The sequence below is a fragment of the Chelon labrosus genome (assembly GCF_963514085.1).
Source record: "Chelon labrosus genome assembly, chromosome: 4".
Taxonomy (NCBI): Eukaryota; Metazoa; Chordata; class Actinopteri; order Mugiliformes; family Mugilidae; genus Chelon; species Chelon labrosus.
Window position 1 is genome coordinate 10,689,264 of NC_140340.1, and position 17,909 is coordinate 10,707,172.

General features: G+C 44.1%; 1 protein-coding gene across 1 annotated transcript in view; it reads right to left on the reverse strand.

Annotated features, from left to right (window-relative positions):
- Positions 1–215: 215 nt before the first annotated feature.
- The window catches only part of erc2 (ELKS/RAB6-interacting/CAST family member 2), a gene marked incomplete at both ends in the record, with an annotated part of 28,350 nt that continues 10,656 nt past the window's right edge, over positions 216–17,909 (reverse strand). Inside the window, 15 exons of the mRNA XM_084542923.1 lie at positions 216–242; positions 614–1,252; positions 2,115–2,262; positions 2,919–3,079; positions 3,188–3,311; positions 3,712–3,723; positions 5,593–5,715; positions 6,819–7,021; positions 10,624–10,764; positions 10,999–11,139; positions 12,011–12,148; positions 12,982–13,149; positions 14,137–14,304; positions 15,120–15,275; positions 17,629–17,703. Of these exons, the coding sequence (XP_084399049.1) occupies positions 216–242; positions 614–1,252; positions 2,115–2,262; positions 2,919–3,079; positions 3,188–3,311; positions 3,712–3,723; positions 5,593–5,715; positions 6,819–7,021; positions 10,624–10,764; positions 10,999–11,139; positions 12,011–12,148; positions 12,982–13,149; positions 14,137–14,304; positions 15,120–15,275; positions 17,629–17,703 (2,424 nt within the window). The remainder of the gene's footprint in view (positions 243–613; positions 1,253–2,114; positions 2,263–2,918; positions 3,080–3,187; positions 3,312–3,711; positions 3,724–5,592; positions 5,716–6,818; positions 7,022–10,623; positions 10,765–10,998; positions 11,140–12,010; positions 12,149–12,981; positions 13,150–14,136; positions 14,305–15,119; positions 15,276–17,628; positions 17,704–17,909) is intronic.

The following is a 17,909-nucleotide window of genomic DNA, read 5'->3' on the forward strand; positions in this document are numbered from 1 at the left end:
GGTAGTGTTTCAACATCATGGCATGGCTGTCCTTGTCCAGTAGTCACTGACTCATCTGAGAAACGAGAAAATGTGAGAGACTTCATGAGATAAGTTGTTGTATAGTTAGTCACAAAACATAGCAGACAGTGCAGTCGGACAGAAATAAAAGTGGGAAAGGCTTATTAAAGCTCACCCTCAAAACAACATTAGAGCTTTGGTTGTCACAGCTAGGATTATGCCCATATGCCCTCCTCATCATCCTGGTGGTGGCAGTGTTACGCATGAAGAGAAGAAGGTAGACAGAAACTTCAGTAAGTGGGGTTCAAAAGATGTTACTGCCACATTAGGCAATGTGACAATAAAAGAAGCATGGTTAAAAGTGAGCATCAGGGAAGACATCAATGTATAATGTATCCTCTAACAGATACGGTTTCAAAGTAGTTGGAGCTTTTGGGAAAAGTTTACAACATGCAGCTGCAACACGATTTACTGAATATGAGCTAGAAAGAGCCCTTAGTTTTCATTGCAAATATTTGGTGACAATCATTTATCATTATTGTTTTAGTGTGGACCTTTGAAGCGGCACATTAAATTGCATTTAGGGACAGAAATGTTATGGGAGACATCTAACCTGGTCTGGGGAAGGGCGGTGTCCAGCATGTGGGGGTCCTCGGGCCGGTCCTCCACGATGGTGGGGCGACGGGTGACGTGGGTGCTGGGCATGGTGCGGGTGCTGAGGGTGCTGCGGGTGCTGGGGGTGTGGGTGTTGGGGGTGCGGCCCTTGCTGGGGAGTGCCGTGCGGGTGCTGAGGGTGAGGGTGCTGCGGCGGGGCATGTCCGTGTGGGTGCTGTGGTGGATGCTGGGGGTGCTGTGCGTGGGGGTGCTGGGGCTGTGGGAGGCGTGGGTGCTGTTGGTGCTGCGGAGGGGGTTGCGTGTGCTGTGGGTGCTGCGGGTGGGAGGGGTGAGGGTACTGCGGCTGTGGCTGCTGAGGGTGCGGGTGCTGCTGGGGGGCTTGCGGGTGCTGCGGGTGCTGCATGTGCTGCGGATGCTGCTGATGCTGCTGATGCTGCTGATGCTGAGGATGCTGCGGATGCTGCTGATGCGCGGCATGTGGATAGGGAGTCTGCTGGGCGTGGGGAGGGTGGGGGTACTGTGGTTGGGGCTGAGGCTGAGCATGTGGGGGCTGAGGTTGGGGGTGGTGGGGAGCGTGTGGATGATATTGATCGACGTCTTCGTAGTTGTCAGCTATCAGCTTCATTCTGCTTTGCGTCTGTAAAAAAAGGAAATGTATGTGCACGATGATCTGCAGTGTTTTAAAAAACATTATGCTTCATGTTAAACAGTGACACAGTAGAATAAAGTTCAATGCACTAACCTTGCAAATACATAATTAAGGTAAACAGGATAAAAAAAAGCTTGGCTCTATGCAAATATGCATCTAAAACTGTAAAACAGACAATCTGTGGTCTGAAGGAAAACCACACACTTCCTGGATTATGTACACTTTTCTATCTTTTATATAAGCTGACCATCACATAGGTTTATGTACGTATTTAGTGTACGTTCAGCGTGACAGCAATAGTATCCTATAACCCTTGGACACAACATGAATGAAAATACTATATCGGTAAGCACTGGTATGTGTCTACTCACAACCACAGTTGCTCTTCACAATAAAACGTTTGCCTGCATATACACATCGTCATACATATTCCATATTAAATAAAGAAATGTAAATAAATAATAAGAGCCGCCAGAGGAGTTAACTTACATCATGTTAAATATAAATTAGCAGTATGTGCCAGAAACATAAGACAACTTTCAAAGACACAAGGAGGCCATGTCTGCTGTGAGATCTAAGTTGATAGATCTAGGCTCTGAATAAACTGAGTTTCCCCCAAAAGACATAAAAACAGCTCTGACTCATGCAGTAAAACAAGACACCACATTTGGGGAAAATGCCAGAACTGAACTTGCTAAGTAGCACTGCGTGCCCGTGACTAACCCACAGATGAAATGGGAAAAATGGCTAGGTGCCTCGTGCAGCTATAGTTTTCAGTTTGATCAGCATTTCCCGGCAACCGGCGACAGCGCCGAGAAACATATTCATGACATTTTGCTGCAGTACTTACGTGTTGTTTGAGCTGGTGCATCAGTTTGTCCCGTTCCCTCTTAAGGGCCATCACCTCCTCCTGGGTCTTCTTTTTATTGGAGGCAGACAGTTCCAGCAGAGCAATATTAGCATCTTTCTCACTGATGGCTGCAAGGAGAGCTTGTTGTCTGCAAGGAAAACAACATCACACACTCAGCACAAAACACATTACTACGAGATGATATTTTAAAAAAAGATTAAGCTGCATTGATGTCAATGTGGGCAATAAAAAGTACTTTTAGTCAGGGTCCAATTTTCAAGGAGCCAGACGGTGATCAGGCACTCAAAAAATCTGACTGGTTTGTTAAAAACGTACAATCAGACAAACAACATAGGCTCTATTTATCACTCTGAGAGTCAAGGGTGCATTTTGGGAAATATACAATATGTCAGTCTTATATCTTTTAGCCAGTAGTCATGGACAGCAGCTGGTCAGCTTAGCATAAAGACTAAAAACAGATGGGAAAATGACATGGAATGACATTAGGAAGTCAAGAGGAGTATTTCCAAATGTATTTCTCCATATTAAATTAAATGTCAAAACTATTCTTTGAGAATTAAACTACACGTCGTTGTCGTTGTACAGGATAAGATGAATTTTAAACTCCCCTATGCCCCGCCGGTATGGCTCAACCTTTTTTGTATATACTATATATATTTAATATTTTGCTGGAGAAACTTGATTGCATTTTCATACAACAAATTAAGCCGCGGCTCCGTCAGAAACAGTGGTAGCGGAAGATGTCTTTGTTAGGCTAATATCCGATCTCACAGCAACACTCACTTCATTTCAAGGATCTCCTCCAGCTGTTTCCTGCGTTCCTGCCTCATGTTGGTGAGGTGGGAGTCTCTCTCCTGCAAGGACTGCTGCGTGGAGGACAGACGCTGCTTGGTGGCGTCCAGCTCCTGCCTCGTCCTTTCCAGCGTGTTCATCAGCTCCTCCAACTGACAGCGCCATGTGGAAACACACAAACGACACACAGACACGTTATAGACACATTGGCCATAGTAGTACGTAACCACGCGTAATCAGTGGTAAATATTTCTCCTCACCTTTGAATGGTGGCCGCCGTCGATGGAGCTGTCCTTACGAGGGTCCTGTCCTAAACCTTTCTTGTCTCCTTGTGCTCCCAATTTGATGTTTGGACCCTTTTTGGTCTGATCTTTGCCTCCTTGTCTGTAGAACCGCAACAACATGAGAGTGTTTCCCTTCCTATCATTTATTTGTTCTTCTTTATTTCTATGTATTCTGTAGTTACAGTACAATTAAGAAATACAAAGTACATTCTTGAGTTACGTGGATAGGGAGACATTATTAGGGACAATATTAAGACAAGAACATGAAACACAAACAAGCCGAACAAGTACAGAGTAATGGGCGATCATGGAAAGTGCATCTTGAATGAATCATGTTTCAAAATAGTATCAGTCATGAGATCAAGGCATGAGCATCACAGACGAACTGATAGCTTTATGTTAACATGGCATTGCTGAGATAACTCACGGGTTTAAACACCAGAGGTGGGATGGGCATAGGTAGAGATGGGGGATGAAATGGGAGCAGGGGCATTACTTACCTAGGAGCTAAACTGCAGATGGGGACAGGAAAAGGTAGAACAGAAGGGGACAATGGGACAAGTGAAGAAGCAGGAGACAAGAGCACACACAGGAAAAAAAGTTAAAAAAAAAAAAAGAAGAAGAGACGTTAAAACATAAAGAAAGGTTCACGAGAAAACAATAGAGTGAACCCAGAAGAGATCACGCTGTGTTCATAGTCAAAAAACATGGGAGATCACAGAGGAGCCTGTGACAGCCGCTGCTCTGCAGCCTGACACAGCGAATGCAGGATGCACCTTGTCTGAAAACACGGAACTATGTGCATCTGCTGCCAAGCCTGGGGGTGGCAGACATGCAGTCAGACAGGCAAAAGTTAGCAAAAGAAGAGGGGAGGGAGGACAGGTCTGAGTGCAGAGCAAAAGGTGGGGGAGCCAACAGTGGTTTGATCAAGTGCGTGAGAAGGAGTGAGCTGGTGGGAGATTCAGTTATGGATGCGGGGTTGTTCAGACAGACGAAATCCGACTGAACTGACACGCCTCAGGACCGAGGTTTCAGTCCAGACCCTACCTACTACAGCACCTGAGCGCAGGTGGACCTGGAGCACAGCAGCCCTATTCATGCAGGCCACTAGGATGAGCATTTCCCTTAGTGTCTGGTAGAGCAAGCTAGGCAGGGCAGGTGGGGCAGGTTGGGAGGGAGAGCAGGAAGGTGCTGGAAGGAGACCACTCGAGAAAAGAGGGGCCGTCAAGGTGATGTTATTGGGAAGAGTTATTGGGAAGAAAAAGACTACCCGAAGGTGCAAGGGTGACTGAGTTAGAGAGGGTGATGTGGGGTGAGGCGGGCAGATGGGTGGCTGGAATAAGAAGGGGAAGCGTGCTCACGGCAGGAGGAGGCCTCAGCTTTAAGGACAGACACTTCCTATATGATGAGCTACTGCAAACAGCCAGCGCCACAAAAAGACATAAAAATGGTGTGTGCTTCTGCAAGTCTATAAGCGAGCAAGCTATTTCAACAAAGGACACAAGGAGCACATACAGTAACTTCAAATAAATCGAGAAAAGAAGAAGCAGTAGCAGTTCACACCAAGTTCTACATAGGGAAAGAGGATGCTAATAGAATTAAATATTTACAGTATCTACAGCTTTTTCCATTCAAAGTTGCACATTTTGGTTCCTGGTTTCCTAAACTCTTGGTGTGACTGAATTTAAACTGTGACTTAACCATGCATCTATACAGAGACAGGACACAACAGGAACAAAAGAGAGACATAACATGTGCTGTTCAGAAAATGAAAGGAATACTACAAAATATATGCCTGTGTAGACATATATTTGATTAACTATGACCTGATGTATTTCACTTAAGAGGGCTTATAAGTTCAAACCTCAAAGTTTAAGGTTTGAACTTCACATTTAATTATAACACTGAGACATATTTTAGTCACAACTGTGCAATTAATTACTTTCCACATTTAATGTTTCACTTCCTGATTTGTGATATGTGACTTATTTCTTTGTTTTGTCCTCAGTGCACAGATAGGTAGGCTATTAAAGATGGCAGCTACATGCAGTTTGAAAAATAAACATTTAAATAAACAGTTAAAACTCTTTCTCTCTCTCTTTCACACACGGGATGCCACAGGCTGATCAAAACCCATTCACTGCACAGATGCAGACAGTTGAACGAAAAGCAAACACATGCTAAATGAAAGCAAGCACGAATCCAGGGATCTTTGCTTCAGGTGCTCAAGCAACGACGTGTGACTCTGACGCAAAGATCTCTGAACCCTTCAGACAGCAGGCAAACCCAGGCACAGAGGTGAAACCGGATGCAGTTGCGGCAGTCGCAGTCGGAGACTTAAACCACGCAGCCGAGCTCAAGTGCCAGGGCAGAGCACTCACTTTCCCAGGAAATCCCACACCATGCCCCCTATCTGCTGGGGAGCAGCGGACACAGAAGGGAGCGGGTCAGGGGGAGCTCTGCCACCGGGACGAGGGGTGGGGCGAGGGGCAGAGGGAGGGGGGCTGGGGTGGTGTGGCGAGGTGGGGCACAATAGAGAAAGAGTGGCGAGGGAGATGGAGAGATTGGAGAATCGGGTTGGAGAAAGGAACAAAAGGGAGGTCCGAGGCCGAGGTTGAAAGTGTGACCAACGGCGGAGGGTAAAGAAAGGGAGAGGTGGGCGTGATATAGAAGGTAGAGAAGGAAAACAGGATGGAAAAAAGTGGGTAAAGATGGCAAAAAAAAAAAGGACAAGAACACTCAATTAATAAAACACAACTAAACAAATTGGCATGACACTCACCAAAGCGGCCCCTATCACTAGCTGGGAAGGGAATGTTTAGCTGGTTTGTTTAAGTGGTCGTACTTGGACTCTGACAGTTTCAGGGGAGAAGGGCTGTGTTTGGCAGTTTGCTCATGTGTGACTCTCCCTCCAAATGACGAGAATCTCCTCCATCAGCCAAACCCAAGGTGCAAAGCTGGTTCTACAGGGGAAACTCTAGACTATCTAAGCAGTGAGCCAAGAGCTGAGGAGGCCACCTGTTTTATTAATGGCGCCCATTAACTGACATCAGTTTGACCTCTTCCATCAGTGTGTGACTGAGTGCCACTCTGTGCTCACATATCACACGTAACACGGTGTCACAAATTCTACAGAGAGCTTTCTGCTGTCTCTCAGTGCGCGACTACAAGCACTGTCCATTGGAAAGTGTATAAATATATGGAATATAGCGTATTATCCAAGACCAAGACCGGATCCGATGTGCCGACGCCCTCAGGATGTCATACATAAAATGAAAATGACAGCACACCGATAGAATGTTCAATTAAAATGTGAAGCACACAACATGGAGACATTAAAGCCGACAAACACATCCGCCAAGAGCGACAATAAACTGCTCAGGGTCCCTCGCCACAAGATAAACGCATCAGAGGGTAAAATTACAGAGGAAACTGTTTTCTTTGAAGGGGAAATATTATTTTTTTTGTGATGCTAACACAACATAGACCTACACAACTATAATATATATATATATAATGTAAGACAAAAGGGAATAATTAAATTAAATCAGTGCAGGTCAAACGGAAAGCTTTAACTAACTTCTTTACACAGTCGCAGTTAAGTTACCTTTCCAACTCAGCGATCTTCTTGTCCTTGTCATTCTTTTCCGTCTCCACCTCTCGCAGGATGTCCAGAAGCCTCTCCACCTCCGCCTGAGCCTTGTTGGTTTCGTCCTTGTAGTAGCTCACCTCCTTCTCCAGCAGCTTCACCCGGTCCACGTAATCCGGGTTCCCCCTGGAGCCCGACTGCTGCTCCACCTCGTGGGCCTTCTGCGTGGACACGCCCCGAAGAGAAAGGACGCGAACAAACACACGCACACAAGCCGTTGAAGCACTCAGTTGAAGTCACAAAGTCAACACAACCATGCAGTGCAGCACAGAATGTTTCACTGCCCACGACAGAGAGATACATACAGTAGATTGCAGTCCGTCAGTGCTTTATGTTATCTACTTCCCTTGCTCTCTCCCTGTCTTTCTGAATGAATAAAGCTGAGTAAAATGTTGTGGACAAGTGCATCATTACTGGTGCTGGCTCATTAGCTTTAACAGAGCTATTATTTAGCTCCATTTAAAGAGCCCTCTGAGAATCGCAGTCACGTCACACACACCGGGTGAGTATGCAGAATACAGGACTGTGTATGTGTGATGCTGTGTGCTTGCTTTGTGTTTATACAGCAAGAAAAAAAATAAATCAGTGGCAGTTAAACTCTAGACAATGCTTCTGTCTCTCTGGTTTTCAGGTTTGAGTCTCGTCCCTATTGCAACAGTTTGTAACTCTCCATGAATTACATCACAGCGGTGCACATCACCCCGGAAACAATACGCAGCCACACATGTCAACACGTCGCAGAGCTATACAGGAGCCATCCACCAAAAACACTGCGGCGTTCGCCAAACCACGACTGATACCTCGGCTAACCAACCGCACCACACTGAGCCAAGAGAGAAGCGTGGCAACACGGACACTGACGACATGCAACACGGTCGACCAAGTCATGCAAACCCAACGAAGCTGCACAGTCTTTGCAATTGTCAGTCAAGAGGATGGAGAAGGAGAAGCAAGAACGACCAAGTGAATCTGTTTTAAGTTTCATATTTTAAGCATGAGGAACGACCAATAGGGTTATTTTTAGTGATTTTTCTTCATTTAAGAGGCACTAATCACTGTAGAGGTGTATGACGTTTATTAAAAAGCCCTAAAGGAGAGCCTTACTGGCACTGAGCATTATTCTACAGAAGGGTGGAGCGATGTGTTTGGGGGTCACTTTAGGATATACACTGCATTTCCATGACTTTTTCTATTTTTCTTTTTTTTTTTTTTTTTGGTATTATTTATTGTGTTTTTCATATTTGTTTAGCAAAAATCAGTTAACTTGTAATTTAACCAAGCTCCACAAAATGCATTTCAGTGGCTCAAGAGGACAAACATCAGTATTTTATCATTTGTAATTGATATTAAAATAATTTAAAGCTTCATTAGGATATTTACTCAGGTTCTTAAATAGACAGAATGCAATCCTGCCATAGCCAGCAACAAATGTATATTTGAGGAGGCTAATGTTTAGCAGGACCTCGGTGACAGGTCCTCGTGGGAAAAGCAGAATAGTTTCTGTGATTTTTTCCGTTGTAACACAAAGACTAAATGCTTTATAATTATACTTATTACTCATCAGTGTGAGAAAATAAGACAAACACACTGTAGTTAAACTACAGATAAAGCCACGAGTTTAAACTCCTCAAAGGTCCAACAAGCTAAAACTAGGACAGTTTAATACAACAGTCCTGTGTTGTTGAAACTGCTTTAGATAGGCGTCTCAGTGGAGTACTGGTAATTATTATGGCTTCAAAGTTGTGCGTGGCACAGCACTAACAGTTTTTTTCTATTATTTTGTCATCTCATTGGGTGCTAGACTAAATAACAGAAACAATTCTCTGTGTAATGCTATATAATGTAATAGCAACTCCTCTCTGAAACGATTTAAAAAGAAACATTTCATGATAACCTTCATGAAGGTAGTAGGGTTTTACTGCAGTATAGTTATATATGAATACTTTAAATAGATTGCTGAATTAGCTTTAGCCAAATGCGCAAATTCCAGCTAGCAAAATAAGCCTCCAATGCTGTACATGTAGCACCAGTTTCATCACAGTTTTGTCACAAACACAAACAGCTGAAGAAAGAGTACGTTGCACGGCACTCTGAGTGCAGTATGTAAAGCTCATTATATCAGTACAGGGCAATGAGCGACATGCATGTGGGTGGGTGAAAGCAGAACCTGTGCTGGGGGTTTGACATGATCACCATCTAGCATGTTTCAAAGAAGTCACCAGTGTCCTCATGCTTTCAATATGTGCCTGAGAGAGCTCAGGAGAGGGACTTACAGGATTGTTCACGTGACTGAATAGCTGCTCAGCTTGCTACATTGCAAAGTTGAGGAAGGGACATGAGGGGAGGGGAAGGAGGGGAAGGGTCGCAGGAGAGCAAATGTTAGGATTTAGTTTGAGCCGGAGGAGAGAACAGCAGGATCAGACACGTTGCAACACATGTTTGACAGGTAAATACCGTATTCTAAGTACAGCACATGTTGTTACAGGTTAACAGCAGCACAATGGGGACAAATGCAGAGGAACAGACAACAGGAATAGTCTGTGATTATGGAGAAGGAGAAGGTGAAGAGTGGTATTTAATGGACTGTTCGCTCCTTGCTGCACCCTCACAAAGAATTGCAGGGGAAGACGATGATGCTAGCCGTTATGCTAATCAGCTGTGTTTCATATAAGGCCAGCTCAGTTGCCCTGTAGAGTTGAGTTTATACAGACACAAAATCCTGTCTTTAAATTGTATCTCTTGTTATTTTGTTTTTATATCTATATATCTTTATATTTCCTTCCTTTCAGAATTATCCTCCACGAAAATATGATGCCAGGATAGCAGGAACACATTCTTGAGCATAGAAAATAAATTCAGCCAATTTATTTTTCTTTTCCTGTAGTCTGTAGCTACTTAATTGTCTCCATTCGAGTGGCTCACACTAAGCGCTAATTCCTTTCTTCACAGTGGACACGCAGCTCTGGCTCCTTATCTACAGTTCAGGGCAGCTAATGAGGACGTCTCCGCAGTCTGCAGTCAGTGCAGAGGAGCGCTCAACAGTTCGGGTCAAGGAGACATTTATATTTTCACTGAACATTCAGCTGCCAAAATGAGCAGTTTTGAGCTAAATCTTTTTTTAAATAGTCCGCGGACTGAGTCTCAAACTGTTCATCACGACAGCAACAACTGAAAACAGCAAAACAGGGTCGACACGGGGTCCAGGTAACAGCTGCTTTAGAGCTTTCAGTCCTAAAAACACAGTCTTTCCCAGAAAATGAAGCTGCTTAGCTGTCACGTCACGTGTTTAGATGTAGACTTTTAATAGAGATTGTGTGATACAATCAAAAGCTCGATAAAAATCATAGCTGTTACTAGATGAACCTTGCAGTGAGATTATTTTTTATATTTAACCTGTGAAAATATATTAATATTGCTATGATAGCTGCTTTTTAATTTATTTTTTTGCCCTGACTTTACAGCATCTTTGCCGCTTAGAGCTTTCAAATGAATATATTAGGAGGAATGACTGTGAAAACTACAATACAAGTAAAAATGTGTAAATATTTTATATGAGTTATATAACTGATGATGTGTAAGACTGTTATATAATCTAATTTTTGAATTCTTTCTTCTAAAAAAGCTTGCTGAAATGTGTTGCCGTTAACACTAAAATAAACATAAAAGCAAATTCAATATTGTGAATTACCTGTTTTATTAAATCTAAAAATAAAACCTGCATGTCACACAGTGCTGATGGCTGAGCCTGCACGGAGAGACTTACCTTTTGCAACTGCGTCTCCAACTTACTACATTCCTCCTTTTTCTGCTCGATGGCGATCTCCAGCGACTTGAGCTTCGAGTCCTTCTTGAGGCCGGAGGACGCCAACGACGAGGCGTGCTCTTTAAGATCGATGAGGCTGGACTGCGGGGTGGAGCGACAGAACAGGAGCTTAGCAGAGGTTTAAACCAGGCACAGGTGTAAACTAGGCCTCACTGCTAGAGATGACTGCTTAAATGTCACATAAAGGTCCAGCTGTGAAAGAGGCTTAAAATATGGCGTACAGTGCATACAGAGACGCGTGGTGCATACTCTGCAGTACAGTAGAGAAACACAAAGGCACGGCATGTGGACGCAGTCCTTCGGCATCACACTGACCTCTTTCTCTGTTAATTCTATCTGCAGGCTGTTGACCTTCTCCTTCAGGTCCTTGTTCTCCTTCTTATAGGAGTCCACCTCTTCCAGACGTTCTCTGTCTTCCCGCTCCCTTTGGTCCTTTAAGCGCTCTATAATCCTCTCCTATTACACACAAAAGAACTGAATGAAACATGTACTGTATGACTGAATAACTACAGTCAATATTTAGACTGATTTAACGTAGGAATAGCAAACAACGTACTTGAAGTGCAGCCTTCAAGCGATCTCATAATCGATGCAAGTTCAAAGTAACCAATCAGATCTGTTCATTCTTTAGTCTCTTGAAACAGCTAACAATGACATTAAGGTCAAACTAATATGATAATATGCAACATACAACAATAATATCTATATGAAACAGTGAATAAGAAATTAGATTCAAAAAATAAAATGTAAAATCGAGAGATGCCAGGCCTCCCTACACACTGCACCATTTTCAAATTTCCACCCCAGTGATATTCTGATGTTGCTGTTGTTTTTTTCATTAAATGAGTATTAAATACTCGCCCGACTGGAAATAAAACAAAACAACACTAGAGCGGGAATGTAATAAGCATCAAATGCAACTTGTGGATTAAAACCTACATTTTACTGGATTATACATATTGTTTCAGTGAATGTATTGTTAAGACACGTCTCACTGGGTCTGCGCTCACATCTGTCCACATCTGTCTGGAGGATCTACTCTTCACCAACTCAAGAGAGAAACCCCCTAACAACAACCCTACACCACTAGCATGCCTGTACTCTGCATATGAATATATGACAGGCAGGTAAGTTACAGGAAAAGGTGGAAACAGTTCTAAACTCGGCTAATTTAACTGTTCCTCGAAGTTAAAAAACAACTTTAGGTAGTTTTATAAATCCAGGCTTAAGTCGACCCTAATCAACGTCAGCAGTTGCACAAAAGAGACATGATTAAGTTGTGTTGGCATCGTTGCATCCACCCTAATGCTGCAGTGCTGGGCTCTACCTTCTCTGACAGCGCCTCCTCCAGGGTGGCCAGGGCAGTGTCTGTGTTACTGGAGTCGGTCTGCAGAGACTTGACCCTGTCCTTCAGGTTCCCCAGTTGCTTGTCTTTGTCCCGCAGCTGCTCCTGCAGGTTCTCAATCTGACTCAGCAAGAAGGAGAACGGGAGGATGTGGTGTGAGACACGAGAAGGAATAAAAACAGGAGAGGTAAATGGTTTAATCTTAAAACCAGAGCTGTATTTAAAGTTGGCGTAATAGTTGGACTTGGTGAAGTCTTTGAAGATTAACACTCTGAACAGACAACGTCGTGTTCGGAGTCTGAAATGAGCTGGGGCTTTACAGCAGAGCATTTTCAGTTTCAGGAAGAAAAGTATAGAAAAAGGAAGATGTTCTGCTTTCTGTGAGAAATACTGAGCCCTAACTACAGTGCTGTGCATTACTAATCACGCTTTGTTAATGTACAAATAACAGCTAAACAGATATAAACGAAATAACCACACCAGGAAGATAACTCACAATGACAAACAGAGGTGGACGGGTGAGAGAGAAGGTGTGATTGTAGAAGCGGGGAAGAACAGACAACAGGTGAGCAGGTCAGGGCGAGAGAGGGAGTAATACTCTGTGAGTATTTATAGCATACACACTAGAGCCAGTGAGGCAGAAATATCTTCTTGCTTGTCTTTCTATGGACACTTTCCCCCTGAGAGCGAGACACTCTCTCACTCTTAATGGAGAGAGTAACCGCTTTGCTGTGTGCTCTCACAAATGACCGGTTTAGTCCAGAGCACAGGAGTCTGACAAAACAAGCCACCGTGTCACTGTTAGTATAAATTTTCAGACTACACCTGGAGTAAAATTACATACACCTACACTCAAATCAGCTGGTTGCTAGTCAATACACGACGTAACAGTGACTCCAGACTGTAATTTGGATATTTATTCCAGCATTTGCCTCTTCACCAGTGGTTCTCACCTTCTTCTGCAGAACATTAATCTTCCTTTCTTTGACTTCTAGCATGTCTTTCATGTCCCTGATTTCCCCAGCGAGGGTACCCTTCTCCTCCGTCAGGTCCTGCAGCTGTTTGGTTTTCTTGTTCAGGAAGGACTCTTTCTCCTCCAGACGCAGACGAAGAGCATCCACCTGAAGCACAACACAGTCAGAAGCACCTTAAAGGAGGTATACACAGACCAGACATAACATTATGACCACCTTCCTAATATTGTGTAGGTCTCCCCTGTGCCTCCAAAACAGTTTTGACTCATCAAAGAATGGACATGGGTCTTCTGAGGGTGTCCTGTTGTGTCTGGCAACATTTATGTTGTTAGTGGCGCCCCTTTGAGTCCTATGGGTTGAGGGGAGGGACTTCTGTGGATCATCCCGTAGATACTCTTGGGATTTGGTGAAGTTAGAGGCCAGGTCAACACCTTGTGCTGTTCTTCATGTTTTTTGAGTTGTTCCTAAACCGTTTTTGTGTGTGTGTCTGTGTCAGGCTGCATCCTGCTGGGGATGGCTGCTGCCATCAAGGAGTGTCATTGCTACGAGGTGGGGGTGCCTGGTCTGGTCTAGGTGGGGTCTAAGTGACATCCACATGAGTGAATGCCAGGTCCAAAAGTTTCCCAGCAGAACATCATACTGTCCCAAGATGGTCAATGTCATTTACTTCTCCTCACCGTCTTTCATATCTGCATTCAACTTCAGTCTTCCCTTCCCTTTTCATCTCTTTGTCAGTTTCCCTTTGGTCCTATCAGTTAATAACCTTTCTTGCACAAACGAATGCCTGGTCTTTTTTTAGCAAATCTGTACTTCATCCCAACTTTTATCCCCATGAAACGTAATGTTTGCCAGTTGTTTGTTTATTAGTGCAGCTTTCTGATGTTATTTAATGTTCTGTGACAGTACACTGTGCAACAACTTTTCCTTAGTGGTGACCTGCGTTACAGTTCACTTAATATGAAGTCCCCAAAGTAAACAAAGTGCTGATATGATTTGCAGTAACAAGCCTCAGCCCCAGGACAAGCCCAGTATTTGCTCAGTTTAGCTACAAGGGTACTAAAATGTTTTTGGAGGCCGTGTATTGTTTAGTTGATTTACTGCATGTGTACAACCAAGCCGAGAGCTTTTCATTACCTCTGTTTGCAGGATGGCAGCACGTTGCTCCTTGGCAGTGAGAGACTCTTTGAGCACCTCGATATGCTGTTTGCAGTCTGAGTTCTGGTTGTTGAGGGTCTCTAGCTTTGTCTGCAGAGCCAGCAGTTCTGACTCCTTCTTTGACAACTCCTGCTTCAGCTGGTCAATCTGCGCAGACACACGGAACAGACCACGTGACCAACCGGCTACATTTGCAAATGTAAATGCTGCAACCATCAGGACATGCATCTGTGGGAGAAATCCTCCGTTAACGGTGCAGCTTTTGCACTATTTTCATCAGCACGCTTTTCTCTCATTAAAAATGCATTTGGGACTGACTCCCCTGCATTCATCATGTATTATACATCATCTCTATTCATGATTGATGAAAAGAGGTCTAAAAATAGAATAACAAAACCGCGGCTGGTCTGCGCCTTGTCGAGTAATGCAGAGAACGGTATGTAAACACAGGGGCGATGCTCTGAAGAGACACAGGATGAGCCAGGGGAGGCACAGACACGCACCTAGATACAGTCAGAGATTTGAGGTCGCTGTGCTGGAGGCTTGACTATAAAACTCGAACTCAGTTATCAGCACTGACGGGTCTGCAAACTAAAGCAGGTGAGCTCAGTTTGATGGAAACAAAGCTGTCATGGCTCTGTGTGCAGGCATACACTTTTTACTCTACATTCTCTGACTATAATGCACATTGTATTTGTTAGATGACAGAAGAAAAAATAAATAAATTGAAATTTTAAAGTGCATTTGTCAATTTGTCATCTTTTGGTATTCTTTACGCGGAGCTATTCCTAAAAGAACAGCTCCTCTCATGTTGTTGACAGTTTCCGGGTGATTTAAGTAACACATCGACTTCATGCAGTCTCTCGGCAGCTTGTACCCTAAACAACATGCTATGTTTCTGACCTTAACCCACAGTTCCACAGTTTCTCTACATGTGCATGCACAGTGCGAGCGGTCTCTACCTTGGTCTTCATAAATTTAGAGTGGTTCTTGTAGACCTCCATCTGTTTGATCTCCTCTTCTCTGTCCTCTGTGTTCAGTAAGCCGTTTGCTTTCAGCATTTGGATCTCATCCTCCAGATCTCGAATGTTGCGCTCCAGAGAGGCAATTTTGGTGTCCTGCACACAAACACGCGGAGGAGACACACCTCAAAATCCAGACTGGCATGTCCACAAGTTGCATGCTGCAAACAAGCCTGAACTAAAGACAGGAGTCCAGGTAAGACCAGAAGACTAAAAGGGATAAAGAAGATCTAGAAAGGCATGAAGACAGAGAGAGGCAGAAATAAAAAAGGTGAAAAGAGAGATACAGGAGGCTAGAGAGAGAATGGAAGAAGCTCTTTGGTCTGGCTGAGAGCAACTGCAGTATCTCTCGGTGAAATCAGAAGCTTTCTACCCAGCTCCTTGCAGCAGCTCAGAGGATTAATCACCATTGGGAAATATTGAGCGCACATCCAGCACGGCGAGATCAGCCAGGACCGGAGAGAACCGTGCAGAGGGAACGGGAAAAAAGTAACAAGCTGTAGCTTTTGCCTCGGTTGCTTGCAGATCAATGCAGAATCCAGTCTCTGGGCTGCAACTGTGAGTGCAGCTTTAGCTTCACGGCTTTTTAAATAAATAATACAACGTCTTTAAGATTAGCCATGGTCCATCTCCCTCTCCAGCAGAGCACAGAGCAACCTTGGTCCTTCCTGTCTTTCTCTCTTTTTGTGTCCCTCCTTCTTTCCCTACTAGTGGCTCTGAACTTATGAACTTGTGGCCGTTAGCAGGGTCAGTCGTAGCCCACTGCAGAGGAACATGGGTAATGTATCGCAATGGGGAACGATGGACTACCGGAGAAGGATCTGAGGGGTTAACGTCAATGCGTGAACGCTGCACATGTACATGCACTTCACCCTGCTGCTGCTGCTGCTGCTGCTGCATCCCACCTCGGTCTCAGTGTTACGAGACGAACATCAATGAACTAACATTGCTGCAATAGACACAAGACATCGTACCTTCAAAGGAGAGTGATTTTATTCCATCCACATGTAATCACTGGTTCATCGACCTGGTCAGTATATCTTGCTCTTTATCTCTCTTTCCATGCCTCTGCATGTCTCTCTTTCTCTCTATCTCTCTGCATACTGGCCTCTCACTGTCATAAACAACCACACCTGTTTCCATGGTAGCAGCAGGCAGGCTATATACTCTGCACTGTCTCTGGTGAGTGAGGAGGAGAGGGCGGGAGTGGGTGTAGGGGAGAGAGGGAGGGAGGATTATTCGTGCCTCCATCAGCATCAACACAGCAGAGGGAGAGGAGGGGAGAGGAGAGGGGAGAAATGCAGGGTCTTCCTGCACAGCACAGGGGGAGGCGGGACTTCCCTCGCCTGGTGTATGAAAATCAACAGCATCCTAAAGCCAAGAAGTCACGTGACCACGCCGGCGGAGGCTGCGGCCTGCACGGTGCCGATCAAGCCGACCGAGAGGGGCTGTGTCAGCTCAGCGATGATGTCATGATTTATTTTGAGGAAGTGATGTCAGGCCTCTGCAGTGAGGCTGGTGGTGTCTACAGTGGTTCAGTAGCTGGATGCTCCTGATATGTTTAGTGCTATCTCCAGCTGCTGCGCACCAAGTGTCAATCTGAGGAGACATTTTAACCCTTGGAAAACAATATGCATATATATAATTTGCATTGTAGATATTAGCATAGTACATTTGCATCTGCGTTGAAAATGGAGTATGCATTTGAATTTTGTAGAGCTAAACGTTTAAAAGAAATCTTGATGGTGTTGGGCGGGGTCTCTAAAACTGCAGTCAATTCTTTTCTCTTAAATATCATCCAAGTATTTGAATGCCTTTTAAATTACCCCATAAACTTTAAACTTGTATATTCTTCTACCGCTTGTTCTCGTGTTTCCGTGAAGCTATTTTATGTATGTGTAAATTATTTAAATGAACAATTTTGTGCATATACCATGAATGAAAACTGAAAACAAAGCAGCTCCCTGTTCTGAACAACAGTCGTCTTTGCAAAATTAGATTGAAGTGATAGAGCCTGTGATGTTTGCAGACAGTCTGTTAGAGAGCTAATTATTCAGAAAAATATGTCACCGCTTGTCATGAAACCTGCGAGTTACAGTTTGTCACGGCAGGCTGCCTCTCCTGCCTCTGCCACAATAGCCGAAATGTTGAACAGCATTATTGATTCTTGTTTATGTTTAAACAGCCGCTTTGTGAGCGGATGCGGTGTGCCTGCGTGTCTGTGTGCGAGAGATGTGAGAGCGGGCTGACGATTGACTCAGCTGCTGAGGATCACAATGACAACAATAGATTCTGCAGAATACACATTGGCAAAGGCCCCCGCTTAGACATGCAGTGGTTAACACAATTGTGGCCTGTGAAAGTCTGTCATTCCAGTTACAAACACAGCATGTGGTTTTAAACAAACAAACAAAAAATTGTATTTATTGTATGTGAGTCAAGTTCTTACTTTCATCTCTATGATAGTCTGCAGGGCCTTGGTTTTGCTTGGATCCTGGTGCAGCTGATTTCGTCTGTGCAGTTCCTTAAAGAAAAGCACTGTGCATCAGTACAGCAAGATTAATTGTGATGTCTACTGACAGCAAAAGTATTAAAAAGAAGACCACACGAAGTATAGAAAGTCCATCATTACATATGCAAAATGTTTTATGCAACTGCTGTGCTCTGCAGCTTTATGGATTACACAATCAATATGGTACAACTAAGGAAGCCGAGAAGAACGTATTGATT